Genomic DNA, 27981 nt, shown 5'->3' with positions numbered 1-27981 from the left:
AGCATGAGCCTTTCCCTTGGACAGATGATTGTATATGTAAGGTTCTATGTTGCGTCACGTCATTGGTTGCTGTTATTTTCACTGCGGTGGATCCAGGCACCATAATCTTCCTTATTATGCAGAATAATTTCAACAGAAGGGGAACATCTGACATTAGCTCTTATCAATCTCGAATTATCGCCCGTCAGAAATCTTGCTTAGGAATATTTTTTGCGAAGTGTAAACTGCAAAGGTTCACGGTTGGTAGCAGAAGATTACAAGGTGAAGCAATTCAATCCCGTGGAAATGCAAATCAAGCCACAAGCGTGCAATTCCTCCCAAGGAAAAAACCATCTTCTTGCTTTTGTATTAATGCTTTCTCAACTTTCCTATCGTTTTCCCTGCGTTCTCTTTCCCTCTGAGGCACTTATTTTTCGGGGGCAGGTTCAAATGTGAGTTTAGGTCTCTTAAGGGAATGACTTAGGACTTGCATTTCACTTACTGGATTGCGCAAATCACTTAATATAATAGCGGTTGACAATATAAGGATAGCATGGTAATTCAAACTCAATGAACATTATTTCCTGTTGGCTTTCATTTACTTTTCCACCATCTAAAGCAAGGGTCTTATTGTTTTTTAGGTAAGACTTCACGTTAGCTATTTGAAGCAACCAATTGGGCGTGCATATATAAAAGGCACGGAATCATTTTCCATGATGACCGTGCATACAGAGCTATAATTGTTATCAACTTATCTAGTTGGTTGTTGGTTCCATTGGACACAGGTGAAAACAACGTGCCATGGCTTCCAAGAATGTATTTTTCCAATTTGTGTTACTTTCCATCTGTTTAGTTATGACAAATTCGGCGGAGTTCAAATACCCAGCAGTTTTCAACTTCGGTGATTCAAACTCGGACACAGGAGACTTGGCTGCAGGGTTGGGCTTTCAGGTTGCGCCACCTAATGGACAGGATTACTTCAAAATTCCATCTGGGAGGTTCTGTGATGGCCGTCTGACAGTGGACTTCCTAAGTAAATTTTAATTACCTTCAAATTATATTATTTACAATTGTTGCTATAACCATTACTCAGAAAGCCTTTAAGCATGAATATAAACACAAATTAGTATTAAAAGAAGTTTTTTTTTTGGTAAAATAATTATAACATCGTACTTCTAAAGAATTAAGCTAAGGTGCTAGAAGATAAATAGTTACCCATATGTAGCATCGAATTTTTAGGGCATTCATTCATCTTAACATTTTGCTTTTTCTTCAGCTTTCTGCCACATTCTCCTATTTAGTTGGCTTTCAGTATTACGAAAATGGTTTGACTTTCGTCTTTTTCTAATTTTAGTTTTGGTTTAGTATATTTAGTTTACATTATTATCCTTTTAACGTATTATTACATCTTTGAAATAATTTAATGTTCCCGTGTTAGTTGAGGTTAGACACAGTTTAAATATATATATATATATATATATTATTTTTTTATTTTTTTTTGAAGAGTTTTCTAAAACAAATTTGTGATGGAGGGTTGACCTTGAAAATACACATGATTGACTATAGCTATATTATATCATTTGAGAGTGGAGTATTTGTAAGAATGAAAAATATACAAATAACGAATGAATATATTTTAATATATATTAATACAAAATTATATCTGTAACGAGTTAAATTTGTTTCTGTTAAAGAATATAGAATAATAAAAAAAAAAACAACAAAATGTTTTTTATGGTACACGTAGTATTGACGAAAATCAAATGATACACAGGGATTTGATTTTTGAATTTAATTATAACACGTAGTATTGTTATTCAATATCAATTTCTAATTATTAATGTTGGTTAACACAAGCGTTCTCTTAGTATTATTTCAATTCTAAAGTTAAACGGATCTGAAATTTTTAATCGGTTGAGTATAGAAAAATTAATGTCTTTAATTTAAAGTATATCTTTGTCATGCACCTGAAATTTGTTGGTACATTGATTGATTATAATGTTGCTGTTGATTTAAAAGAAAAGACTTACTTCCAGTACAAGTTATACGCACCAAACAAACAAAAATCAGACGGAAAACTAACTAATAGCAGAAGTTTGAAACACAAGGAAAGCTGGGATACATTAAAACCTCTCCTTACAATAATAGTCAATAGCCATGGCCACCAACACATGTACCCTTCGGATTCTTACCCTCATTGCCATCTGCATACCTTGTGCCAAATCCTTCCAGTTGGATTTTCCAGCAGTTTTCAACTTTGGCGATTCAAATTCTGATACTGGTGCTCTTATTGCCGCTGGTTTTGAGAGCCTTTACCCACCAAATGGACAAACTTACTTCCAAATACCGTCGGGGAGATACTCTGATGGCCGTCTCATCGTTGATTTCCTTAGTAATAAATCTCCATAACCTCTTTTTGTCAATGTCCACATCATCTATTTCTTCCTGCACATCATGATCCCAAGTAAATGTTTACGTCTCCCTCTCCCCTATAAACATCTCTTCCACTTACTGTTCCATGTGTTTTTTTTTTTTTTATTGCAGTGGATGCTATGGACTTGCCATTCCTAAATGCCTATCTGGATTCGGTGGGTTTGCCAAATTTTAGGAAAGGATGCAACTTTGCTGCAGCAGCTGCAACTATCCTCCCTGCCTCTTCATCATCCCTATGCCCCTTTTCCTTTGGGGTTCAAGTGTCTCAGTTCTTCCGATTCAAAGCTAGGGCCCTTGAATTGATTGCCAAAGGTATCTGCCAAAGGACAAGATTTGCATATAGTTCCATAATACTTTTAGTGGCATTTTCCCATTAGAGTTAGAATTTCATATCGGTAATCTATGTTGATCTTTAATTAAAATCTTTCTTATACAAATTAATGAAATTAAATTCCATGTTTAACTCAGCTAAATTTTTCTAATGTTTTCAAAATTGACTTTTGATATACTGCTTGGGCGGCACAACTAGTTTGCTGTCAGTTTCATAACTCCTTCATTCGTGTTAAAAAAACCATCACAATGTTTCAGGCAGGAAATTTGATAAGTACGTCCCAGATGAGAATATTTTCGAGAAGGGGTTGTACATGTTTGACATTGGCCAGAATGATCTTGCTGGAGCATTTTATTCAAAAACATTGGACCAAATACTTGCCTCAATTCCAACAATTCTTTTAGAACTTGAAAAAGGAATAAAGGTTGGTGTCAAATAATATGCTTCTATTTTTATATAATGTTTGGGATTTTTTTCCAAAACTTTCTTGAGTTAATGAATATGAATCATAGGTTATATACACAGTTTTATAAATACACAGTTTTACTGATATTATTACAAACGTGTTCTAACTCTTTAATTGTCTACTAGAATCTCTATGACCAGGGGGCTAGATATTTCTGGATACACAATACAGGTCCTCTCGGATGCTTGCCTCAGAACATTGCCAAATTTGGAACTGATGCATCAAAGCTTGACGAACTAGGATGTGTTAGTTCACACAACCAAGCTGCTAAAACCTTTAACCTACAGCTACACGCTCTCTGTACTAAATTGCAGGGCCAATATCCAGATTCAAATGTCACATACGTTGATATCTTCTCTATAAAATCAAACCTGATTGCAAACTTTTCCAGATACGGTTAGCATCTCCTTGTTATTTTTATTTACTTTCCATGTTTCAGTTTGGATATTTACGGTTTCCAAAAGTGTTAGGCTAAAACTTTTAGATTTAAAATCTGTAGCTAAAATTTCTCAGATGGCTTTGTCATCATTTGTCACTTGTGCTGACAATGCAACATTGTATAACAATTCCAGGAAATTTATTTTGTTGATTTGTTGCTTTCGTTTGTTAGTATTTACCATTTTCCCCCATTGATCAAACCAGTGATTTCAGCAAATATACTTTAAAGGAGTTAGAAAAGGCTAGAAGCCTGTTCAATTTATTGGCTCATTAAGGACCCTGTATCAGTCATAATACCAATGTTACATTCTATTCTATGATCTATCCATAACAGAATTTGTGGGGAGGAAAAGCAGTTAATTTGGTGATTTCATCTTTTGCAGGGTTTGAACAACCTATTATGGCTTGTTGTGGATTCGGAGGTCCACCACTGAACTATGACAGTCGACTTTCCTGTGGGGAAACAAAGACCTTCAACGGAACCACAATTACAGCACAAGCTTGCAATGATTCCAGTGATTACATAAGCTGGGATGGGATTCATTACACTGAAACTGCTAATCAATATGTAGCATCACAAATTCTCACCGGAAAGTACTCCGATCCTCCTTTCTCAGACAAAATGCCCTTCCTACTTAAGCTCAAGTTCTAAATACCCCGTTATATTTATTGCTACCATTATTTGATTCTTTATGTGCTGGTATCTTGAAAGAAATAGCTGATTGTAATTCTGAATGTCAGTCCAACTCTTATTAATGGTGTCTGTGATAATGTTCAAGGATTGGTAATTGATACATTCAGGCTTCATGGTTCATTTGTATTTTATATATACTATCTAAGAGGGCCTTTTGGGGTAATCACATCTGGTATACTTTTTGTTTTGTTTTTGAATTTCAGTTTTTGGTTAATGCTTCTTAATAAGGCAGTATAATGATAACGACCCTCTGAAATGATAGGCAGCAAGTGTACAAAGAAATTTATGTGGTAGTTCAATGCATTTACCTTTAAATTGTAGGCCAGAACTCTGATCTTATTCTATAACTTTCTCAAGCTCATTGTAACGTGACATCGGTTATAACTGCACATTATTGTGCCATATGAACCCCGAAAGCCAACAAACAAATATGAAGTATCGAAACCTTTAGAAAAAGTTATGAAATATGTATAATATAGTTGTACATGAGACAGAAAAAAAAAAGTGTCATAATCACAGAAGATTATTATAATATACTTATTAAACTAAAAAAAAAATGTTTAAAAGTGAGAGTCCCTTGTAAGAGCGTGCGAGGCCCATAATTTTGTGGAGCCCAATTTGGAGTAACATGAAAAGTCCATGTTTTGAATGGCGAAGGAGGTTGATGCAGTGTGGACGTGGCGATGGAGCAAGAATTGGATCCCTCTCTCCCTTGTCGCCAGCGACTGCTTTCTGCAATTATAGCCATGGAACCTTCAGAATGCGTTATCTCCCATGCCAGGTTTCTCTTCCTTCACTCCTTCTTCATCTTTCTATTTCGGTTAAGACTGCGAAAAGTAGTGACAGAGTTAGGTACGTAGGGCGTGTGGTGGAGGCTCAATCACGGAGCAAGTTCAACAATTCATCTGGGACCATTGCCTCTCCACTCCTGTAATTTTTATTTTCTCTCTTTTTTTTTCTTTAAATTTCCTTATGATTGCATTTATCGGATTTTAATACTAAATGCAGGGTGATTTTCACGCTCCTTACTTGAAGAATTTTCTCAAGAAACTCATCGCTCAAATTGAGTTCGACCATGGCTATGTCTTGGACAATTTGTACGAACTCTATGCTCACTATATGACATCATGCAAGGTTTTCTTCTATCAACAATTTTCTCCAAGCTTCCTTTTTTAGCTCGTACAGAGGTTTTCTCAGAAATTTTCTTTTTCCTTCTTTAGGATGATCGTTTAGAAAAGGGAGATGCCAGAGTCCGCAAAAGAATTTCGTTTCTTTTTCCTGATGGTAAATAGTGATTCTAGTGACGTTTCTCCATTTATTCTGAGGTTTTTGTTTCATCCACCTTACTTTGACTTGTAAACTGTTATGGCTAGGTTGTTCTGAGCTGCAAAGTTGTCCGCACTCTAGGGTACTGGTCTTTCCACTGCAGTGTTCTCTGAACATGCTTGAAGGTGGTACCGGGTATGCTCATATTTCATATCATAAAAAACTATGCTCATAAAATGCAACATTTCAAGGTTGTTATGTGTTGTTTGTCAACGCAAAAGTTCTTCTAAATGATAATCAGTAATCAGTAGTACTCTTGCTCTTTGATGATACAACTTCTGTTGAATTCAGCAATGCCATTAATTTGGTCATTTGTTGGATATATCTACGTATAGCTTCGAGTAATTCTTCCCTCAATATGCATATGTTTGTGGAACCTGCATTAAAGTTTAAAGTTGGTATTGGTTTGGTTGTGCAGTTGCTCAATATGGACACCAGGTCTGTTTTTGTCTGAGTTCGTACTTTCTCGTCCAGAATTATTTTCTAATAAAACATGCTTTGAGGTTAGTTACATGTTTAAGAGTTTTTCTAATCTGCTAGAATTGTTAATGTTGTCCAATCATGAATAGCTTTGCATGCAACAATATTGTGATCATCATCACTTATGGGAGAGGCTGCGATATAATTTTCCACTTACGAAGTTTGAAATTTTTGTGTTCTGTTTATAAATTCTTGTCATTTCATTTGTTGCATTAAGATTAGCTTTCAGCTGTTCTTATGATACCTTGGTTAAATAGGTTGGTTCAGGAGTTGGCTTAACTGGATTATGTTTAGCACATGTGAAAGCTTCCAAGGTATGACCAACTAATTTTTATATGTGTAATATTAGATGATATTATTATAATTAAATTTAATCAACAAGGAGTTGTAATTATTGTCTATTAACAGGTAATATTAAGTGATGGTGACCTATCAACTTTAGCTAACATGAAGTTTAATTTGGAGTTGAACCACCTAAATGTCGAAGCTGACATGCAGCAAAGCAACAATGACCAAAACATGGTCAGTCTCAATCTGAATAGACTGTGCATAGGATTTTGCTTTCATGTATAGAAAATGCAATCCTCACATTATATAGTAGATACCGAGCTTTTCTCTAAACTGGTATAAATAGTAATTTCCAGTATTTTAAATCTTGAGTTTCTACTTATCTTCTTGCAGAGTGCTGATGTGCTTATTCTAACATATTTCCCCATCCCCTTATTCATTTCAACAGTTTCTTTCTAGTGCATGAATGTGTGATAGTTGATTTGTTGATGGAAGATTAACCTTTGAAATTTTGTTTGAAATATTATTCATCTGATAGTGGATTCTCCACCCTTTGACAACTTTTTCATTTTTTGAAGTATGGGTTTTTGCTTGTGTAGCATATAAAGGAGACTATAACCTGAACTGTACTTATTAGGTTCTGTATTATGAATTGATCCATGTATCTCAGGTAAAATGCTTGTATATGCTGTGGGAATCTGCATCAGTAAGTCAACTTCAAGATATCATGCCAGATGTTATGTGAGATTCAACTATACAACCTCTGAGACATAATTTCTTGCACTGTTCTTTCAATTTTATTCGGAATTCAGTTGTCATTCTCATTATATTATTATTTCAGTCTGGGTGCAGATGTGATATATGATCCTGTTTATCAACCACATCTTGTTCGAGTACTTGGAATTCTTTTGAATCGGGTGAATTTAGGCTTTTGCAGACAGCATGCAAGTTGTAAGGGCATCTCCCCAAACATTAAACATGGTAATAGTGAACACAATCATGATCATGCTATTGACATATCTAACATTAAATGCAAAGCAAGTTATTATGATGATAGTAATAGTCTGCCAAAGGAAGCACCGGTGGCTTATATTTCATATGTTATCAGAAACATTGAAACTTTCAACTATTTTATGTCCTTGGGGGAACAGGCAAACCTTGATATTGTGGACCTTACTGATTCATTGAAGCCTCTAAATCTACTCTGCTACATGCAATCATACAATCAAGCCAATGTACGACTATTGCGTATCACTGGCAATAATATAAAATAGCGATTTTATCTGGGTTTCACATGTTATCTTTTCCCTTTTTTACTTAGAAGAAATAACTAATGATTTTGAACTATGCATAGGTTATGCTCTGGACCTAATCTATTCCAGTATTAACATTTTCAATATTCTTTGTCATCTCTCTTTTGGATATATATTTTAAACATCATTCCTGTCACTGACCAATTTTTGTTATCAATCATCTCAAAGTACAAGTCTTTTATTTTTTTATCATTTTTTTTTCTTAACCTACCTCTTTCAATCTATTATGTCAACAAAAACAGTAACACACCAAAATATCATTTAAGAATTGAAGCAAACAAAGGAGAGTGGAGACTAAACCAAGCTCACTAAAACTTTAAGAAAATCTATAGTTTGATAGACCAAAGTGATTTCTAGTGGTGGTTAAAGCATTTTCTAATGTACCTTTGAAGTTAAAAAATAGGTGGATAAATTGTCATATAAAAAAACAACACGCACACAAGGAATTAAGTGATACACCTAATATGATTCATACGATAATTTATACATTATTTTGTATTTTTTTTCTCAGTAACGATGACATGTAATAAATAAGGTTTGAGAAAAATATACAAAAAATATTAACTCGTTAAAAATAATATTTCTTTTCCTTTAAAAATATTGTAACTCCTGACTTTAAAAGTTTCCGCTACAATACGATAATTGAATATGAATTTTAATCATTCTCACAACTTGCCTAGCAACTATTAACTAGTTGGCAATTATTATTATTAATGTAGATTTTAAAATAATTCTTACTTTTCATAAAATATTTAATTATCATAAAAGTTAACAATTACTATTTTTTACTAAATGATAGTTTAAATGACCTTTATATTGTAGACCATACACTGTTTTCCTAAATTAATTTATAAATATATTAACTTAATTACCGAATATAAAAATATTGACATTTTTTTAAAAATTTCCAAAATTGCAGAAAGACGTCAAAATTGTACAATAAAAAGAGATAAAATTGTATTTTAATCGTTGTAAATATATCTTATTAATATATATATATATATATATATATATATATATATATATATATATATACTAAAATCTAAGTTGTAAAAAGTTCCACAAGTTGAACTATTGACCTATTTGATTAGTACAACATGCAGAAAAATAATTGATGTTTCCACTCAAAATGTACATCTCACAATTTTTTTTATTATATCTCTTACTCGTTCAGAAATAATTTTTTAGAATGTAAAAACCTATTTTAAAATGAGTGGGAAAAAACAAGATTAAATAGTCAAACAAATATTCTACAAAAATATTAAATAACAATAATGTTTTACATCTTGTAAACATACAATACTCGTCATATTATTATACTTGTTCAATCAAACAATTGGAATTATATCTGTAAACAAAATAGGTTCCTTAAATTAAAAGGTTAGATTTGTTCTATTTTTGATAAAAATCTTCATTTAATTTCCTTAACTCATTTATTTCTTTAACATTTTCTTAAATTAATTTATATGTTTAAGAATTTAATATTAATGTCAAACTTGTATTTTTTTGAGTCTATTAACTTTTTAATTGTCTTTTTATTTATTATTTTATGAAGCTGAGAGAATCACATTCCACACTTAAATAAAATTTGAATTTGAAGTATTAATCGATAATACAATATATTTGCACATTTAATCAATTTTAAATCTTAAATTTTTTTAATAAAATACGAATATATCGTAAAAAAAAATACAAATGTAAGCATATATAAAATGACTAGTACGAGTATTATTTTATCAATGATATAAGAATAAAACAATTTTAAAACCAGAAAAAATAGAAGGAGGGTGAATGTAATTTTTACAAGAAGAAATCATTCAACTTCTATTTATATTTTTAATAAAATTTAATTAATATCAAATTTAAATTAAATTAAGAAAATGGAAGTATTTTTATTAAAAATATAAGTAAAATAAACATTATAAGGAAGCAGAGCATTTTAAAGGAAGAAATTGTTCTTTTACTAAAATTGAATAAAAAAACATAAAAAACAATAAAGTAAATATTAGGAGTTTGTTTTGGACACTATAAAAAGCACATGTTCTGAATAGAATGGGAGATTGTCGGAGGAAGAGCATAGCAGTGGAAGTGGCGATGGAGCAAGACTTAGATCCTTCCCTGTCTTGTTCCCGCCATTTGCTTTCTTCAATCCTGGCCATTGAACCTTTCCACTGTGTTATCTCCCATGCCAGGTTTCTCTTCCCTCACTCCTTCTTCTCCTTTGTATTTCAGCAAGACTTCAAAAAGCAGTGACACAGATAGTTTTGCAGGGCGTTTGGTGGAGGCTCAATCACGGAACAAGTTCAGCAATTCATCTGGGACCATTGCCTTTCCACTCCTGTAATCTTTAATTTTCTACTTTGTTTTTTGGGCAGATGAACTTTTCTTTAAAAACACTTGTAAAAGAAAAAAACAAGAAGTCAAAATGAATATAACTAAACCAAACTAATTTTCGCCTCTGGGCTTGATTGATTGGATAGAATGATAAATGCAGGGTGATTTTCATGCTCCTTACTTGAAGAATTTTCTCAAGAAACTTATTACTCAAGTTGAGTTAGAACATGGCTATGTGTTGGATAATTTGTACGAGCTCTATGCTCACTACATGACATCGTTCAAGGTTTTATTCTATCAATTAATTTCTCCAAGCTTCTTTTTTTGTCTGGTGGGTTAGATTTTTTTCTTGATTTTCTTTCTTTTTTGCTAGGATGATAGTTTGGGGAAGAGGGATGGAAGAATCTGCAAAAAAATTTCATTTCTTTTTCCTGATGGTAAATCTTGATTGTGGTTATGTTTCTCCGTTTATTCTTATGATGTTGTTTCATTCAGATTTTCTTTGGCTGGTAAAATTGGAATGGCTAGGTTGTTCTGAACTCCTAAGTTGTCCACACTCGAGGGTACTGGTGTTTTCGCTGCAGTGTTCTCTAAACATGCTTGAAGGTGATACTGGGTATGCTCATAATAACCAGTGCTCTTGCTACATGAGAGTTCAACTTGTGTTGAGTTCAGCAATACCATTAAATTGGGCATTTCTTGGATCTATCTACAGCTTCTTATATAATAATTCTTCCCTCAGTATGCATATGCGACATGTATATTTGTGGAATTCGCATTAAATTCTTAAAGATGATATTGGTTTGGTTATGCAGGTGCTCAATATGGCCATCAAGTCTGTTTTTGTCCGAGTTAATACTTTCTCATCCAGAATTATTTTTTAATAAATCATGCTTTGAGGTCAGTTCTATGTTTGAGTTTGTTAAATCCAGTAGCAATAATAAGGTTTTATCCAGTCATGAGCGGCCTTGCATGTGATGATGAGACAATTATGTGATTATCTCCACTTAACAGAGAGGCTCTAAGATGCAATTGTGCTATTACTGTGTAGTTTATAATTTTTTTGTCATTTCATTTATTGCATTAAGATTAGCTTTCATCTGTTCTAACCTTTGTGCACTTTTAAAAAATTTGAAATAGATTGGTTCAGGAGTTGGCTTAGTTGGATTGTGTCTAGCCCATGTGAAAGCTTCCAAGGTATGACCAACTATACTTGATGATTCATCCATGAACATTTTGAATGATGACATATTTGTTATTGAAGTATGATGTTTTAGCTAGAACTCCGAAATTTAAACGAGAAAAAGGTGCTATTTGTTTTAATTATTATATGGGTAACATTAGGTGATATTTGTAGTTGAATATAGTCAACTGGAAGCTTGTTATTGTCTATAAACAGGTGATATTAAGTGATGGTGACCTATCAACTTTAGCTAACATGAAGCTTAATTTGGAGTTGAACAACCTGAATGTTGAGTCTAATGTGCCAGAAAGAAGCAAAGACCCAAAGATGGTGAGTCTGAATTTGCATAGGCCGTGCATTTTATTTTTCTTTCATGCATAGAAAATGTAATCCTCTCAACATCTTCTCTCAGGTTTTGCGTGATACTGAGCTATTGGCTAAGCTGATATATAAATACCAATTTTCAGTATTTTTAAATTTTTACTTTCTACTTATCTTCTTTCTGAGTGTTGTTGTGCTTATCTTGAGTTTCATACGTTTTTAGTGCATGGTTCTAACATGTGGTTGTAGATTTTGTTCATAGAAGATTAATCTATAAATTTCTTTTTTGAAGTTTTATTTTGTCCTTTTTGTTGCAGTGTGTAGTCTGTGTTGATAAATGGCAATAAAAGCTAAAAACAAAACTGTCTGGGGGTGTACATGATCTGCATTCTTTTGAAAACCTTTTTGTAATGGATTGTATGTGTAGATAGAAGAGAATATAAACTGTATTGTATGTTGCCAAGGTTCTGTAATATGAACTGATCCATGTATCTCACTCAGGTAAAATGCTTGTATCTGCCATGGGAATCTGCATCAGAAAGTCAACTTCAAGATATCATGCCAGATGTTATGTGAGAGTTCAACTGAAGTTTCTACTCAATTAAAGAACTTAATTTCTTATACTTTAAATTTGTTCATAATTCAAATGTCATTCCTCAGTATATTACTATTTCAGTTTGGGAGCAGATGTGATATATGATCCAGTTTGCCTGCCTCATCTTGTTCGAGTACTTGCCATTCTTTTGAATCAGATGAATTCAAGCTTTTGCAGACAGCATGCAAGTTGCAAGAGCCTCTCTCCAAACATTAAACATGGAAATGGTGAACAAAATCATGAAGATGCTATTGACATATGTAATGGTAGATGCAAAGCAATTTATAATGATGGGAGTAGTAGCATGTCAAAGGAAGCACCAGTAGCTTATATTGCATATGTTATAAGGAACATTGAAACTTTCAACTATTTTCTGACTCTAGGGGAACAGGCAAACCTTGATATTGTGGACCTTACTGATTCATTGAAGCCACTGAATCTGCTCTGCTACATGCAATCATACAACCAAGCCAGTGTAAGACTATTGCGAATCACTTGCAGTAAGGTCCCTAAACCCTAAACACACAATAACCATCATTTGACTTTCACATATTGTGTTTTCCTTTTTTTACTTGTCTTTCACATATTGTGTTTTCCTTTTTTTACTTGTAAGGTCCTAAGACATTGGTAAAGATAGAAAACTGATGATGTTAGATTATACTTTATAGTGGTTTTGCATAATAATATTTTAGTTCGTAATGGTAATTCATTTTCATAATTAATTTGATTACTTGAAATTATAGAATTTTATATCTTAGAAATAAGAATTTTGAAAATTTCCCATGCTGTTTCCACTCTGATATTTGTATCTAAGGGTGGGCAAAAAATTCAAACTACAAAATCCAATTCATAATTATCCATATCCATATTAGTTTTAATCCATTTAAATGGATTTATTTCAAATCCAAATTCATATTTTTGGATTTTAAATCAAATCCATTTAATTGGATATGGATTAGATATAGATTGGATACATTTTTGAATTATCCAAATTGCATTTTGGGATAGATTTTGACTTGGCCCGATCCAAGTTAAGCCAAGAAAATCTAGCCGATGTCGAGCCGAGCGGGCCCGGGTCGATGTCTAACCGAACAGTCTCGAACCCATATTGAGCTGAGCGGGCCCGGGTCGATTTCAAGCCGAGCGCGCCCGGGTCGATTTCAAGCCGAGCGCGCCCGAGCTATTGTCAAGCCGAGCTGGCCCGGGCCGATATCGAGCCGAGTAACCTGGGCTGATGTCGATTCGCCGGGCCCGCGTCGATGTCGAGCCGGACGGGTCAGGCCAATGTCGAGCTGAGCAAGCCCGGGTCGCTGTCAAGTCGAACGGGCCTGGGCCGATGTTGAGCCGAACAAGCCCGAGCCAATGTCAAGTCTCCCAAGTTCGGGCTGATGTCGAGTGGAGTGGGCCCGGGTCGATGTCGAGTCGATTGGGCTCAGGCCAATGTCGAGCTGAGCGGGCCCGAACCAATGTCGAGTCTCTCGGGCCCGGGCCGATGTTGACCCGAACGGGCCCAGGCCAATGTCGAGCTTAGCAAGCCCGGGCTGATGTATAACCTAGGTCAATGTCGAGTCTCCTGGGCTCGGACCAATGTCGAGTTGACCAGGCCCGGGTCGATGTCAAGCCGAATGGGCCCGGGTCGATGTCGAGTGGAACGAGCCTAAGTCGATGTCAAGTCGATTGGGCCTTGACCAATGTCGAGTCGAACGAGCCCGAACCGATGTCGAGTCTCCCTGGCCCGGGCCGATGTCGAGTCCATAGGGCCCGAACCAATGTCAAGTTGATTCGACCCGAGCCAATCTTGAGTCTCGTGGGATCGAGCCGATGTCAAGTCGAGCGGGCTCGAGCCGATGTAGAGTCGTTCGGGCCTAGGCCATTGTCGAGTCGTCCGGGCCCAGACTGAAGTCGAGTCGTCCGGGCCCAGACCAAAGTCGAGTCGTCCGGGCCCGAAACGATGTCGAGTCGTCCGGGCTGAACCGATGTCGAGTCATCCGAGTTCGGGCTGATGTCGAGTCTCCAGGCTCTAGCCGATGCCGAGTGGAGCGGGCCTGGGTCGATGTCGAGTCGATTGGGCCCTGGCTAATGACGAGCCGAGCGGGCCCGGGTCGATGTCAAGCTGAGCGGGCTCGGGCCATTCTCGAATCGTCTTGGTCGATGTTGAGTTGTTTAGGCCCGAGCCCATGTTGAGTTGTATGGGCTCGGACCCATGTTGAATCGCCCAAGTCCATGTCAAGCCGAGCGGGTCCAAGCCAATGTCGAGTCGTTCGGGCCCGAGCCGATGTCGAGTCGTCCGGGCTCGAGCCGATGTGGAGTGGAGCAGGCCCGGATCGATGTCAAGTCGATTGCGCCCTGGCTAATGTCGAGTCGAGCGGGCATGGGTCGATGTTAAGCCGAGTGGGCCCAGGCCGATGTTGAGTCGAACGGGCTTGGGCTGATGTCGAATCATCCAGGCCCGGGCCATTGTCGAGTCGTCTTGGCCTGGGCCAATGATGAGTCGTCCGGGCTCAAGCTGATATCGAGTCGTTCGGGCCTGGGCCGATGTCTAACCGAGTTGTTCCGCTTTCAGGTTGAGTCAGCTTAGGCCCAGTTCGAGCCAAGTTAGTTTGTGTTCATATCAAAATGGATTTAATGTAATTGACAAAGTGAATTTAATCTAATTAACAAAATGGATTGAATCTATATTTAATCCACTTTAAATGGATTTAAAAAAATCTATTTAAATTTAATCTAGTTAAAATGGATATGAATTTTAAATCCAACCCATTTATTTGGATTTAGATTATTGGATTTTTGAAAAATCCTATGACAACCATTTTTTTTTTCATACTCTTGGGATGATTTTTCAATCAATATAGCTAAAGATATTTTTAGGCCAAGTGAATTGTTGTTTTTCTAATGTCTATTATGTGAGTTTTTAGATATTTTGCTTATGTTATTCGGGGGAAAAAAGTTGATTACAATATAATTCCAACCAGCAAAGTTTAAAGAATAATTTTGATAAATATTAGTTGAAATAATTATGATTGAAAATAATTTAATTATTGATAATTATCGATTTCAAATGAAATAATTTTAGTCAGAAAAATCCCAACCAAAAAGTATGGACTCGTAAATTAAATAATATTTAATATTAAAATAAATGTGTATTTAGTAGTGATTCGAATATTTTATTTAAATAAATAAATCAAAATTTATAATTAACTAAACTAAAATATAATTTATATATTTAAATATTCATTAAAATAAATAAATTGATAGTATAAAATGTTGTCCCTTTCTTTTTCCATCATTTATAGTGGAACTAAAATGCATCACATTTTAGCATGGCTTTTTAATCTCGTTGTTTTTAATAAACACACTAAACATAAAATAGAATTCATAGGATTTGTTATGTTATGTTAAGTTTTAATCTCTCAATTAAGGCTTTGATTGTTAGATTATTCTTCTGCTTTTGCTTCCTCTACCCCTTGATTACTATGTGCACCTCCATGTTAATAGCAAAAAGATTAAAATATCCTGAAAAGAAAAGGAAGATAGATGTTGATATAATATTTTGAAAATATTACATATATTTTGAATTTTTTTTCTAGAAAACTTATTTTAAAAAGCTTGTTGTAGAAATATCGTCTCATATTCTAGAAATTTTGTTTTTAAAAACTATTTTTTTCAAAATAGGTGATCTAAAAATCACTTTTTAAATATTCCATTAAAAATAGAATGATTATTTTAAAAATTATGTGATGCTGATGGTAATTAAGGGGTGCAATAAGTAAAAGTCTTATTTTAATTGAGAGATGAGAGTTGAAGAATTGTTTCTTCCTGCACCTTGCACCTCCATAGCTTCTTCTACCACCCCCATACAATACATAAAAATACTTTTTTATCCTTCTTGTGTCACTTTCATAGAATATTATGTAATCCGGACACACATTTAAAAAAAGACTTATGGATTATGTAATCTATAAGTTAAAAAGACCTTCAGATTACATGATCCATAAACTAAACTAACCATGCATATTAAAAAAGACTTCAAGATTATATAATTCGAAAACTAATTATGAATTTTAAAAAAAATCAGATTATAAAATATTACAAAAATTTGTGGAGGTGAGAAAAGAATACATGAAGATACAGCAAGAAACAGTCGAGTTGAAGATCATGCATGTGGTGAGAATTATAGTTACTCAATTTAAAAATAAAATAATTTTTTTGGCATTATTTAGTTTATAAATAAGGAGGAAATAAATATTATATTTGACAATTATAATTATTTTTCAGTGTTACTAAAAGGTATTTTAGTGAGTCTCCAGTTTTTTAATTTCTTTCTTGTATTTTTCATGCTTTTTTCCTTGCATTGAGAACATACAAGTGTTGATATTACAATTGAAGAGAAAAATATTTTTTTTTTACTGAAATAGAATAATTTAAAAATTTTATTGTATCAATTAAATTTATAAACTTCACAAAGTTATTTGAATGATATTTGTTCGTGAAAATACAAAGTAGATAAGGACATGTTTGGGGATGAGAATTTGACAGATAGTGGATAACACGTGTGCACAACGAATTAAGCGATGTGCGTTTGTTGACACGCAATGATTTTGTGAAAAGGAATTCTTCTCCAAAAGTTGTGACAAGCAAATTTTATTGTTGTGCTGTCTTCCATCCATCGTTAACAAAAAGTAGTTGTAAGCTCTGGTCTCTGATAACTGCAAATTTCAGAAAACCTTTAATCAGATGAAAAGGTTGTGTTTTATCTTTATCTTTGTTTTTGGTTAAAAGGTATCCACTTTAATCTTTTTTTTCTATTTCAATGTTAGAGTGATTATACATATCTCCAAAAATCAAGTTACACCTAGATTAATTAATATTGCTATATTAAGATTATGAAATAGTTGTATATTGAAAAAGGGTAGTAAAAAAATAATTAGGAATAAACCTTTGTGATCCATTGGTCTTTTGGTCTTTTGTTCAAAATGTAGGCATTATATTTATGGCATTCTAATCAAAATCAAAACACTTTTCATCTTCTCTATGCAATTCCAAGTTAGCAACTACTCACAGTAGAAGACAAAAAGCCAAACAAAATGCATCTCTCATGTGTCAACCTCTGTAGTTAACTAGTATAAATTAATTACCAGACCATAGTACTTTCCTAGTTACCATGTTTCTTTTGCCTCTCAGGATAAAAGTAAAATCCTCACAAAATTTAACATAACTCCTTTGAGATTCCTCGGAATTTGTTGGTTCCTGTTCCCAGATTTTGACCCATGTTTTTATATTCTGTTTTATTGTGATTCTCATAGAGAAAAGTGGCTATCCAGTCGATTCCATCACTGTTACTGATAATATTCTAATCAAATTGAATCAGAAAGAAAGGCTTAGCTTAGCATGGTGAAATCAGAGATGGCGGAGAGTGAAGTGGAGGTGATTCACTCGTGGTCTGCTCCTAGATCCCTCAGTACCAGTCTCATGTATTCGTTTGCTCAGGTATCTCTCACACTCACCTTTTTTCTTGCCAATGTATTTTGTTGGGCTCAATGCATTGTTTGACCTTTTTATTTTGTAAAATCTCATCATCATTTGTCCAGTGACTGTAGCCGACTTTACATGGTAAGAAAGGGATGTTGTTGATGACGATGATGATGTTGTTATTATTCTTTTGATTTTGTGAGTTACAACAAATGTTTACCTAGTATTCTACCGATATATTAATGATTCCATTAAATAATTGAAATTGTGATTTGCTATTGATGATTACTCAAGAATCCTCTTTCTGGTAAAGTTGTTTTCATGCTTTTCGTCCTTCATATGTGCTATGCAGAGGGATGACATAGAAGTGCTTGATGAGCCCCTCTATGCAAATTTCCTTAGAGTAACAGGTCTTGATAGACCCTACAGGGAGGAGCTACTCTCAAAAATGGTATGTTCTTCACAAAATGTCCTCCTTCATTATCTCTCCTCTAAACGTCTTGTAGTTGATGCTAAGAACTAGGTTGATTTGATTATGCTTTTATTATAGCATTCTTAACACTTTAACTTTATGTTCACTCAATCACTGTTCTGGCATCGTTGTATATTTAAAATGACTGTCTATAGTGATGATAAACATGTCTTTGTGTCTGTTTGGTGGGGAAAATAATTCTTTGTTAAATGTAGATGGTGTGGCACTGAATGTGAGAATTCTGAAAAATATAAGCATCTCTGATCTAGAGTGAAAGTATACAAGTATCTTCAAGTTCTTTTAAATGGTTCCTTTTTCTTAATAGAGTTCTGAAGATTCTGTCTTCTGTAAGTTCTACATATTGAACTCTAAAATTTACTTGCAATGTTTCCTCGGCCATCATATATGATAATCATTCATGTGTCCTTGTCTCTTGTAGTATCCTCTTCCCATGCTTCATATTGAAAAATGTTGGTGTTTCTATGTAACAGGAATCTGATGGAAATAAGGTCACTAGCGACATAATTTTTGGTCCAGGAAAGAAGAAATTCAGATTCTGTAAGGTAAAGAACGCATCTTCCGAGATATTCATTCTCTCAGAAAATGTATATAGAAGAACATTATAACCATTTACTTCATTGACAGGAGGTATTATACCATTAACTTTTTATCAAGGTGAAAAAAGTTTGTAATTCCCATTCTAATTCTGTGATGGGGAAGCTCTGCAGTAAGTCAAAGAAACTGAAGCAGAAGCTTTAATTGTTACAAAAATCAACATCTTTTGCTATTATGTTAAATTATGCTTGTAGTTTTAGTTGGATAGGAATTGGTTTTGCTCTAGGAAGGTCCCACAACTGGCATGTGTCCAAATTAATCAACACAGGGGTCCCCATGAGGAGGTGGAAGGAAACTGATCCGTTTTTCCAAAAAAAAAAACATACTAATTAGTTTATCTTGAGCTTTTGCAATGTCTTATCCAAACCAAGTTTGTTTTCTTCTTCTACTTCATTACTTATCTTTTTACTTTTGCTGTTTTCAGCATATATCAAAGCAACGGTTACAAGGTTTGACTGGTGATCTAATGAAGAAAGGAAAGCACTTCATTCTAATAAGAAATCCTCTTGATATATTGGTAAAATGCCTTTCATTTATTACTCATTTTTTGTTACTAAAATAACAAGCCAATTCTGCATGTTTTCTTTCTCATATGCATATGTAGTATTGGTCCAAAGGCATACATATCTATCATATATCTACTTTAAAAATAGCTGGCTTGTGAAAAAGCCTATGAGCTTTGTGTTTCAGTAATAATGCATATAGGGTGTTGTAAATATTTTATCATTTTTTCTGATATTTTGTGGTTATTTATGTCTATGGCTACTGCGTGATAGTTCTTGTGTGCTACACTCAATTGTGTATGTTCAGCCATCCTTTGATAAGGTTGTCCCTCCATCTTTCTATGAGTTGGGTTTGGCAGAGCTGGTTTGTATATACAATGAGCTTCGTGAGATTGGAAAGGCACCACCTGTTATTGATGCTGCAGAACTTCAACAAGACCCTGAGGTATTTAATGAGCTGAAAGTTTGTTTGGCAGTCAATATGAAAAGGCAATGGCCATTCCTTCCAAAATGGAAGGAATCATAGTTCCATTACATCCATAATTATCTGAATTACTATTGTAGTTACTATGAAAAAGTTAAGTTTTCTACCGCTTCATCCCCACCACCACCTTTGCATCATCACTACTTCTTGATGTTGCACCACAGTTTGCCACTACCACATTGCTTCCTTTGCTGCCACCACGTCATGGCCAACACAAAACCACTAACATCAAACCGCCACAGTTACTCCAACCCGAGCTGCCATTATCATAATCATGGATATTACTTTTATCATATAAATATTTTGGCCTAGTCCCTAGATAATAATATTGACAAACTAACTCAAAATATGGCTTTAAGTTTTATCTTTTAATTATCTTATGTCATGATCTTGTTGATTTGTAGGCTACTCTACGCTGTCTCTGTGATGATCTGGAGATTCCTTTTCAACCTGCAATGCTAAAGTATGTAGATTTTTTTTACCCTTTATAATAAATTCCCCCAACAAAGTTAAAAACATGGAGAGGAAGCCAAGGGGGATGAGTTTATCATTAAAGCTACATAAATGCACCCAAAAAATAGGCTGTGCTACTTTATGAATTCCTTTTAAATTTATGATCATTGGAGTTTTTGTCATTTTTGTTTGGAAACTTGGAACTTTTGTTAAAAGCATTCATCAAGTTACTATTTCGCTTCCAAACAAAACAATATCCCTGTTATTCTTATTGTGCAAAAATACATAATAGGTTGACAAAAAAATTCCAGGTGGGAAGCAGGTCCAAAGGAAATAGATGGCTTGTGGGCCCCTTGGTGGTACAAGACTGTGCATAAATCTACCTGTTTTGAGAAACCTAGAAAGTATCCCCAGGTATTTGGTTGTTTTTATCATGTTATATTAGTGTCTGTTATAGAGAATCCATGCTGTCCATTGCTAGTATTTGACGTTGTTTGCTTCATTGCCTATTGCCATTAACTGGTATAGGTGACCAAAAACCTGACTATAGTTAAGCTGTAAAGTTTAAACTTGTCTTCTTTTTCAGCCATTTCCTTTTTCTCTATACGATTTGTTGGAGCAAAGTCTACCCCTGTATAATATGCTGCGGCGCCATGTGAAGAAAAAATCATCTCTTCTGATGCCTCCTTTACCTACTCCCGATCTTCCTGTTCCAGCAAATGAGAAATTGCTTGCTTGGGTTGGTGATGAGATTGCACCTCGTGATAGTGCTAAGGTAATTAGTTATATGATAATTAAAAGGTCTGCTGTATGTTTTTATATTATAAAGCTTCAGATTTATATGATTGATGCACAGATTCTCATGGTTTTGAAAATATTATGCTGTGATCTGGCAGGTTTCTGTGTTTGATTCAGTTGTCCAAGGAGGTGACTCAGTTTGGGAGGGACTTCGAGTGTATAATGGAAAGATATTTAAGCTAGAGGAGCATCTAGACAGGTGATGTCACAAATCTAAGAAATTGAATAGTTTATATGTAATGCTATCACATTATTCCTAATTGATTGCATAATTGATTTAGTTATACAATAAATTAAGTTGAATGATTATAAGTCAATCACATACTACAATAAAGCTATAAGTGCCACTGATACTTACCAGCTTTTGCAATTTGAAATAGTTACTGTCACATTCTTTTGGTTTTTCAGAAATCAATATAAACATTCTTCCTATTATTTCGTGGTTTCTATTAGTAGTCTCGTAGTCTTTTGTAACTTTACTTCTACATACCATATATGATATGCCTGCATGATTTTCTTCTCTTTTCCCATAGAGAAAGAAACCTTACCTTTCTATGTCATGATTATAGTTTCTTTTAATTTAATTCCTGTGACTCTTTCACATCTTCTCTTGAGGCATACACACCTTGCATAGTCTCCTATAAATTATTGCCCATGGTACTAAAAACATGCTTGGTTCCATTTTTCAGTGAGTAGTTCTATTTCATTTGAAACGTTGATCATCCATGAACTTTTCCAGATAGTGTCATACCACTTGGAGTGCTTCAGTGGTTTAATGTATGGGCTGTGTCATATTTTTCATGTTCAATTTAGTAAACATTTTGGGGAAAAATCTTGTCACTGCAAGAGAGACTTAAGAATTATCTTCTGGACACATTCCTATTTTCTCAATCCTTTTCTACTGACATTTAGCATTGTTCGAGCTAACTAAAAATGTAAAACTATTGCAAATATAAAATTTAGGAGTAGAGATAAATTAGTTTGTTCCTAGGGATATTCTTAGTGTATTCTCTTATATTATTATTTTAGGAGTAGAGATTGTTTTACATTTTTTGTTAGTTTAAAAGTAAGCCTAAAGGCCATATATTCTATACTCATGTTTTTGTCCTCTAACATTTCTTGTTTCTTATAGGTTATTTGATTCAGCAAAAGCTTTAGCTTTTGAGAATGTTCCTGATCGGGATGAGGTGAGTCTTAGATGCATTCTGTTCATCTAGCCTGTAGTTAAAACACTCTTTGCTTGTTATCCCTCCCAATAGGCTTTTTGTCACATGGTTCTGTTTTTCTGTTAAAAGCTAAGTGTTAAATGCTATTTTTTCAGTCTTGTTTAGGTTATCATCATAATGTATGTTCAAAACATTGCAGATTAAGGAAGCAATTTTCACAACTTTGATTAGGAATAACATGTTTGACAATTCCCACATTCGACTTTCCCTAACACGAGGGAAAAAGGTTTTACTATCTCTCTCATTTATCATTTCAGCTAGTTAAATAATTTCTTAAAGCTAATATTTTGTCAAATTCTGTTTCATCATCATTCACACGGAAATGCTCAGCGTTATATGGGAGCGGCTTCATAATTTTAATAATATATTAGAGTATATGTGGACAGAAAAGCCTCTCAATCTTTATGTTATACAGTTTCCTTATGATTATATTAACCAGAAATCTCAATTAAGAAGCAAAGGGTTATGTTTGTTTGATTATTCAATGAAACTATTGTAAAATGAAATAAATTGTATTAAAGTCCCTTTCATGAGTAGCTGTATTTTATTCCATGTGGATAAAAAAAACTTAATTTACGAAACCATTAAACATGTAATTTTATGGAGCATTCCTGTTTTAACTAAAGGAATATTCTGTTTATCCAGGTTTCTTCTGGGATGAGCCCATCATTCAATCTTTATGGGTGTACATTAATTGGTAACTCCCTATCCCTTTGCCAAATAATTAACTTTGATGTTAGTATCAAAGTTGTTATACTCCTGAACGACTTTTTATATGCCAATTTTTGCAGTATTGAGCGAATTGAAGTTTTCAAATTGACCTATCAAGATTTGTGATATGATTTTTATTAGGTTAGAAAGGATTTGAGAAGGGGATCAAGTGAAGTCTTTCCCCATGAGGAGCTTTCTGTTAAAGGACAGAAGAAAGCAAAACATGATAGATATTAGAAAACTGACTAAAAAAATTAAATGATTGATGAAAATATTAGGCTACTAATAGCTGATCAAACACAAAATCTTAAATGTGAGCAGTCAATAGAAAAATTAAAGAAGGGAAAAAAGAGCTTGCATAGTTTATTTTTATATTGGTTATATCTCCAACATGCATTTTACATCCATTCCCCTCCAAATGTAAGATTTTCCACCATCAAACTTAACTGGACTTTGATCCTCTACATGTTTTAAAGCTAGTTGCTAGTTATTTTTTAACTATAATAGTTCTTTTAAGCTTTGATAAATCTTCACCTAGTCTTTTTAACTAAGTCAAGCAAAATCATGCAGTTTCAGTAATATTAAAATGTTTGGAATCATCACTTGATGAAATGCTAAATAGACTTGGCATGATAATTCGAACGAGGTAATATTTGTTGTTTAACCCTATAAAATAAGAAAACATTGTGGTTCATTTGTGGAGGATACAAGATGACATTTTCATGACATTTTTTTGTATAGGTTACCTTGACTATCACTGCTTTTGAAATGGATAAACATTTTGCAGTAAATTGATTCTTTTTTAAATATGCAGTGCTTGCTGAATGGAAACCCCCAGTATATGATAATACCCGTGGTATAGTTCTTGTAACTGCTACAACACGCCGTAATTCACCAAATGTAAGTTTCTGATTGCATGCTTGTTATCATGGTTTTCTTTCATTTTATAGATTGGAGAACATTTGACTGACATGGTTCTTCCATCAGTTAGTTTGATACTATAGTTTTCACATCTGCTTTTATTCTTTCCCCCAAAAATATATAATCATATGGATAACATAGATACATAGAAAAAAGAGAGGTGCCTAAAAAGAGTTATAATCATAAGGAAAATTGGACAAGTACATAAAGAGGATAAAAGAAAGACAAAACAATTAGAAAATATAAAGATGTATAGTGGTATTATCACCAAATACATTGCCCCATCCTGGTTTGTGTTGACAAAGAAAGACTAGCAAAGTATTTAATGCTACTTAGTTGAAGAACTTAATGCCATTATTTTATTATTATTATTATTATTGTTATTATTATTATGAGTGGCTTAATAGTCTTTCCTATAAAAGAATGAGATTCGTTCAACCTTTAATGTTCTGTTTGATTGGCATACACCTTTAGTTTTATCAAATGACTTTATGCCATCCCCTTTTCTTTGTTTTTGTTTTTACCAGAACTTGGATTCGAAGATTCATCACAATAACCTTCTCAATAACATACTTGCAAAGGTATTTTCCAGTTCTTCTTAGGATATTTTACACTTAGCATTCAACCAAAATGTGTTAACTGCTGTTATTGGAAGTAGATGATTTCAGTTGTAAAAGTGATGGTTGTTGAATTAATTTCATTATAGAGTATTGTGGAGAATGTTGTATCAGGAAAAGAAAATGAGTTTATGTGTATTTACCCCTGCTATTAACCATGTATTATTGTATTATTAACCATAGCTGCAATTACGGCATATTATAACTGCCATATAATTTGGTAGCATCTCGTCTTACTAATATCTATACATTACTAAAATATTATTATTGGCCAAGTGCAGATTGAAGGCAATAACGCAAAAGCAGATGATGCAATCATGCTCGACCAAGATGGTTATTTGTCAGAAACCAATGCAACTAACATTGTATGTCCTCAAATTTCCTAATTTTGTTGTGCTAATTATCTTCTAGGTAGCAGCCAGCATGGACATGTTTCTTGGATTCCAAGCTTTGGACTAGTGATATACACAAAACTATATTTAAAAACAAAATTCACGAGGGTTAACTCTGAGCCAATGACAAATTAGTCAATTCAATGCATGCTCATAACATGTGAAATAACATCCTTGTATGATGCGCGATGCAGCAAATATGTTGCTGGTTTGTTGTCACCTTGCAGTCTAGGGAGAAACAAAAGCTTGTTCAAGACCCCCTTTTTTAGAAGGATCACAGGGTTTTCTTCTTGCAACATAGATAGTGCAGGGTCTAATGTCTTGAACACTTCAACTCATTTATTGCTCTTCTGTCTGCAGTTTGTCGTTAAAAAGGGCCGTGTTTTGACACCTCATGCCGATTACTGTCTTCCTGGCATTACTCGTGCAACTGTAAGTTTCGTACACTCATTGTTTCAAAACCAATATATGCATATGTTGTAGCATTTATGTTGGGACAGAAGTATATAGGAAAAGCTTTTATTGAGCATCTTATTTTATTTACTAGAGAGCCATTGTGTTGGCAAAGAATAACTTGTTTTGGTAGGAAATGGAGTAGATGACTAGAAAAGGTTAGGATTATAATTTAATTCAACACATGCCACATTACTTTTCCTCTTTGATTCTACTAAAGTGTACTTCTTCTTTGCAATTTTAGGTAATGGATCTTGTTGTGAAAGAACAGTTCATCTTAGAGGAGCGCAGAATCAGCTTGTCAGAAGTGCATACTGCAGATGAGGTTCCCATATACCATTTCAAATACGTTTCTAAACAAAAATTGATCTATAATATTAGGGATTAACTTATGATAATTTTACAATAATCTATTATTTTTAGCATATAAATAATTTCCGCAAATTTTTTTCAATTATATATATGTGTGTGTATCACCCAATTTATGTTGAGTTATGTTGCAGGTCTGGACAACTGGAACAATGGGAGAACTAAGCCCAGTAAGTGCCTATTATACCTTTGTCAACTGAATCTTACCATACATTGTGAGATAATGCTTCTGGTATGCATCTAGAATGTTACCTGATTGGCAGATTACTTTCATAATCAATTGTACAAATGATTGTCAAAGCTTAAAAGAATGTTCATTGTTATATATTTACTATGATGAGGGTGACAAACTATACTGTCTAATCAACTCTTAAAAATTGATTTGTGTTATGGCAAGTCCTTAGCAAGGTGCCTTTAAACTGTCAGTACAGTGTCATTTAAAGGGCATAGCCAAGTAGTTTTATCTTGTTTCAAACAAAGTTCTTGGCTATGCCATTAAAACTGACTAGTGCCTTTGTTCATCCATTTGCAACTTTGGATTTTTACCATTGCAATCAGCACCTGAATGAGGATATTTTTGGTGTATAGGCACCCATTTAGATATGAGATTGAAGTTTATTGGATATTTTGCTTTAGGTGGTGAAGGTTGATGGTCGCATAATTGGCAATGGAGAAGTTGGAGCAATCACTAGAAGATTGCAAGCTGTTTATAAAAAGTTGACAGAAGAATCTGGTGTACCTATACCAACCTATATTAAGACTTGAAAAGGTATAGCATCTTTTTTTCTCCTCTTAAACCAATACAAACAAGGTGTTTTCTTCCTTCACCTCCATGAAAAAATAGTAAAATACTTTTTGAACTTTACAATTCAGAATATGAATAAAAAATTTGTATTCCCAATTCTGTAAAATATAAACACTTTTTTGGTCTTAATTAAACTTTTCCTTAATCCCTTTCTTCTTTTCATCTCTTGTAGACTGCAGTTGGAAGTGAGCGGAAATTGCTGCTGTACATTACTAAAAGCTACATACATATATGGAAGCATTTTTCTCTCCAAAAATAAAAAAATGCCTTTTTCTTGTATTCAATAAGTTAGCATAAAAAACCTCTTTAAAAGGTTCGTGGTTCCATTAGAGCTTCTTAAGTTTGAGCTTCTTTCAAGTTGACTTTTTCCGAATCACGTTGACTGGAAAATTAACATGATTTTAGCAAAATGTTGGAAGTTTGATTTTACATTCTGAATGAAAAATTCACTGAGTTGAATTAATATTAAATACCATTATATTAAATATCATCACTCATAAATTTTTTTTTATCAGCAATACATAAAATTTGGGGATCCTTATTATCAACTAGATAGTTTGATTAAATTAATAAAGTGAAAACAGAGTTGTTTAGTGACAGGATCTATTTTATTAGTTTATATTATTTTTTATATGCAATTTTTCTAAACTTATTTTACTTTTTAAGAAGCACTTAAAAAGTTAGATTTGGTGAAGGCTATGCCCAAATCTATAACAACCGTAGATTAAGGCAGACCTTTTTAATAGTTTCAAGATTTTTATTAAAATATATTTAGTTAAAGAATGGCTTTATAAACTGAAGAGTTAATTTATTTAAGCAAATATTGTTCCTTATATTAAATTTATTATAATGTATAGGTACTGACAAAATGAGTGGAGAGCAGATTATTCACATAAAAAATAAATAAACTCTGTAAAGAAGGTAATTTTTTTATTATATTTAAATGTATTATTGCAAACGTATCTTTAAATAAGTTATAATAAAGATTAGATTTGACTTTAGAAATAGACGTTTTTGTAATGAATCTTTAAAAATAGACTAATATCAAAATTAGATTTGACTATATAGTATAATCCATCCATTTTAACTAACAATTATTGCAATATTTGTATAGATTATAGTTTGTTCTTATAAAAGCTTTTTTTTTCCTGTTGACCTATCATCTGATTATTCTAGATAAATTAATTACACCTATATTTGAAATAGGTTTTTTATGAAGATTAGTAGATCAAGTTCGACTTTAAAAATATATTATATCACACCTAAAATAGAGCCCATGAGAAATAATAGATAATACTTAAAACTTTAATTTGTTTAACAAGCTGATTTTTTTTTAATCTATGTTTGAGCTATTCTACTTATTCCTTTACTACAAATCCCTAAAGAATAATTATTAAAAAAGGTTATAATAATAAGTATAAGATGCTTTAGGGATGTTTTCTCCTACTAACTTTTTATTTAAAATGCTTGATAAGTAATTAGAATAATAATTGATAAAGAATGTAGGAGAAA

At 33.5% G+C, this 27981-nt stretch overlaps 4 protein-coding genes across 19 annotated transcripts; all 4 read left to right on the top strand.

Moving 5' to 3' along the window:
* Window positions 1–16: 16 nt before the first annotated feature.
* LOC137831718 (GDSL esterase/lipase At1g54790) lies at window positions 17–4504 on the top strand. 3 transcript variants are annotated; one of them, XM_090304147.1, is made up of 6 exons: window positions 17–535; window positions 621–1012; window positions 2524–2724; window positions 3001–3167; window positions 3335–3605; window positions 4031–4504. In XM_090304147.1, exons 2-6 carry the CDS (start codon window positions 781–783, stop codon window positions 4297–4299), a joined length of 1140 nt encoding a protein of 379 aa, XP_090160273.1. In that variant the 5' UTR covers window positions 17–535; window positions 621–780; the 3' UTR covers window positions 4300–4504. The 3 variants fall into 3 exon arrangements, with proteins under 3 accessions (XP_090160273.1, XP_090160274.1, XP_068495607.1); XM_090304148.1 differs by having other exon boundaries at window positions 123–535; window positions 765–1012; XM_068639506.2 differs by lacking the exons at window positions 17–535; window positions 621–1012 and adding an exon at window positions 2029–2371.
* A 397-nt stretch (window positions 4505–4901) lies between these two features.
* Window positions 4902–7728, top strand: LOC137831717 (uncharacterized). 4 transcript variants are annotated; one of them, XM_090304144.1, is made up of 11 exons: window positions 4907–5122; window positions 5202–5271; window positions 5350–5475; window positions 5562–5625; window positions 5715–5802; window positions 6086–6170; window positions 6405–6461; window positions 6556–6669; window positions 7106–7176; window positions 7277–7416; window positions 7587–7728. In XM_090304144.1, the coding sequence occupies exons 1-11, from the start codon at window positions 5025–5027 to the stop codon at window positions 7595–7597; spliced, it is 924 nt and encodes a 307-aa protein (XP_090160270.1). In that variant the 5' UTR covers window positions 4907–5024; the 3' UTR covers window positions 7598–7728. The 4 variants fall into 4 exon arrangements, with proteins under 4 accessions (XP_090160272.1, XP_068495605.1, XP_090160270.1 ...); XM_068639504.2 differs by having other exon boundaries at window positions 4905–5122; window positions 7277–7728; XM_090304145.1 differs by lacking the exon at window positions 6086–6170 and having other exon boundaries at window positions 5013–5122; window positions 7277–7728.
* A 2066-nt stretch (window positions 7729–9794) lies between these two features.
* LOC150027322 (uncharacterized) lies at window positions 9795–12886 on the top strand. Of its 9 annotated transcripts, none has more exons than XM_090303626.1 (10): window positions 9795–9940; window positions 10019–10088; window positions 10243–10368; window positions 10456–10519; window positions 10611–10698; window positions 10898–10982; window positions 11223–11279; window positions 11482–11595; window positions 12088–12158; window positions 12263–12886. In XM_090303626.1, the coding sequence occupies exons 1-10, from the start codon at window positions 9801–9803 to the stop codon at window positions 12699–12701; spliced, it is 1254 nt and encodes a 417-aa protein (XP_090159752.1). In that variant the 5' UTR covers window positions 9795–9800; the 3' UTR covers window positions 12702–12886. The 9 variants fall into 9 exon arrangements, with proteins under 9 accessions (XP_090159752.1, XP_090159754.1, XP_090159755.1 ...); XM_090303628.1 differs by having other exon boundaries at window positions 12247–12886; XM_090303627.1 differs by having other exon boundaries at window positions 9811–9940; window positions 10229–10368.
* Window positions 12887–16772: 3886 nt separating this feature from the next.
* Window positions 16773–26939, top strand: LOC137831716 (D-aminoacid aminotransferase-like PLP-dependent enzymes superfamily protein). 3 transcript variants are annotated; one of them, XM_090303625.1, is made up of 21 exons: window positions 16773–16923; window positions 17550–17668; window positions 18003–18101; window positions 18614–18685; window positions 19162–19254; window positions 19514–19685; window positions 20129–20187; window positions 20489–20591; window positions 20764–20952; window positions 21074–21174; window positions 22108–22162; window positions 22341–22427; window positions 22847–22898; window positions 23727–23812; window positions 24361–24414; window positions 24732–24815; window positions 25203–25274; window positions 25540–25620; window positions 25799–25834; window positions 26301–26433; window positions 26642–26939. In XM_090303625.1, the coding sequence occupies exons 7-20, from the start codon at window positions 20180–20182 to the stop codon at window positions 26427–26429; spliced, it is 1137 nt and encodes a 378-aa protein (XP_090159751.1). In that variant the 5' UTR covers window positions 16773–16923; window positions 17550–17668; window positions 18003–18101; window positions 18614–18685; window positions 19162–19254; window positions 19514–19685; window positions 20129–20179; the 3' UTR covers window positions 26430–26433; window positions 26642–26939. The 3 variants fall into 3 exon arrangements, with proteins under 3 accessions (XP_090159751.1, XP_068495603.1, XP_068495602.1); XM_068639502.1 differs by having other exon boundaries at window positions 16773–16960; window positions 19548–19685; XM_068639501.1 differs by having other exon boundaries at window positions 16782–16923; window positions 19548–19685.
* Window positions 26940–27981: the final 1042 nt, after the last annotated feature.

The sequence above is a fragment of the Phaseolus vulgaris genome, chromosome 6 (genome assembly GCF_051622355.1).
Source record: "Phaseolus vulgaris cultivar YP4 chromosome 6, ASM5162235v1, whole genome shotgun sequence".
In the NCBI taxonomy this organism is placed as follows: Eukaryota; Viridiplantae; Streptophyta; class Magnoliopsida; order Fabales; family Fabaceae; genus Phaseolus; species Phaseolus vulgaris.
Note: the sequence above shows the minus strand (reverse complement) of the source record. Positions and strands in the feature narration are given on the sequence as shown.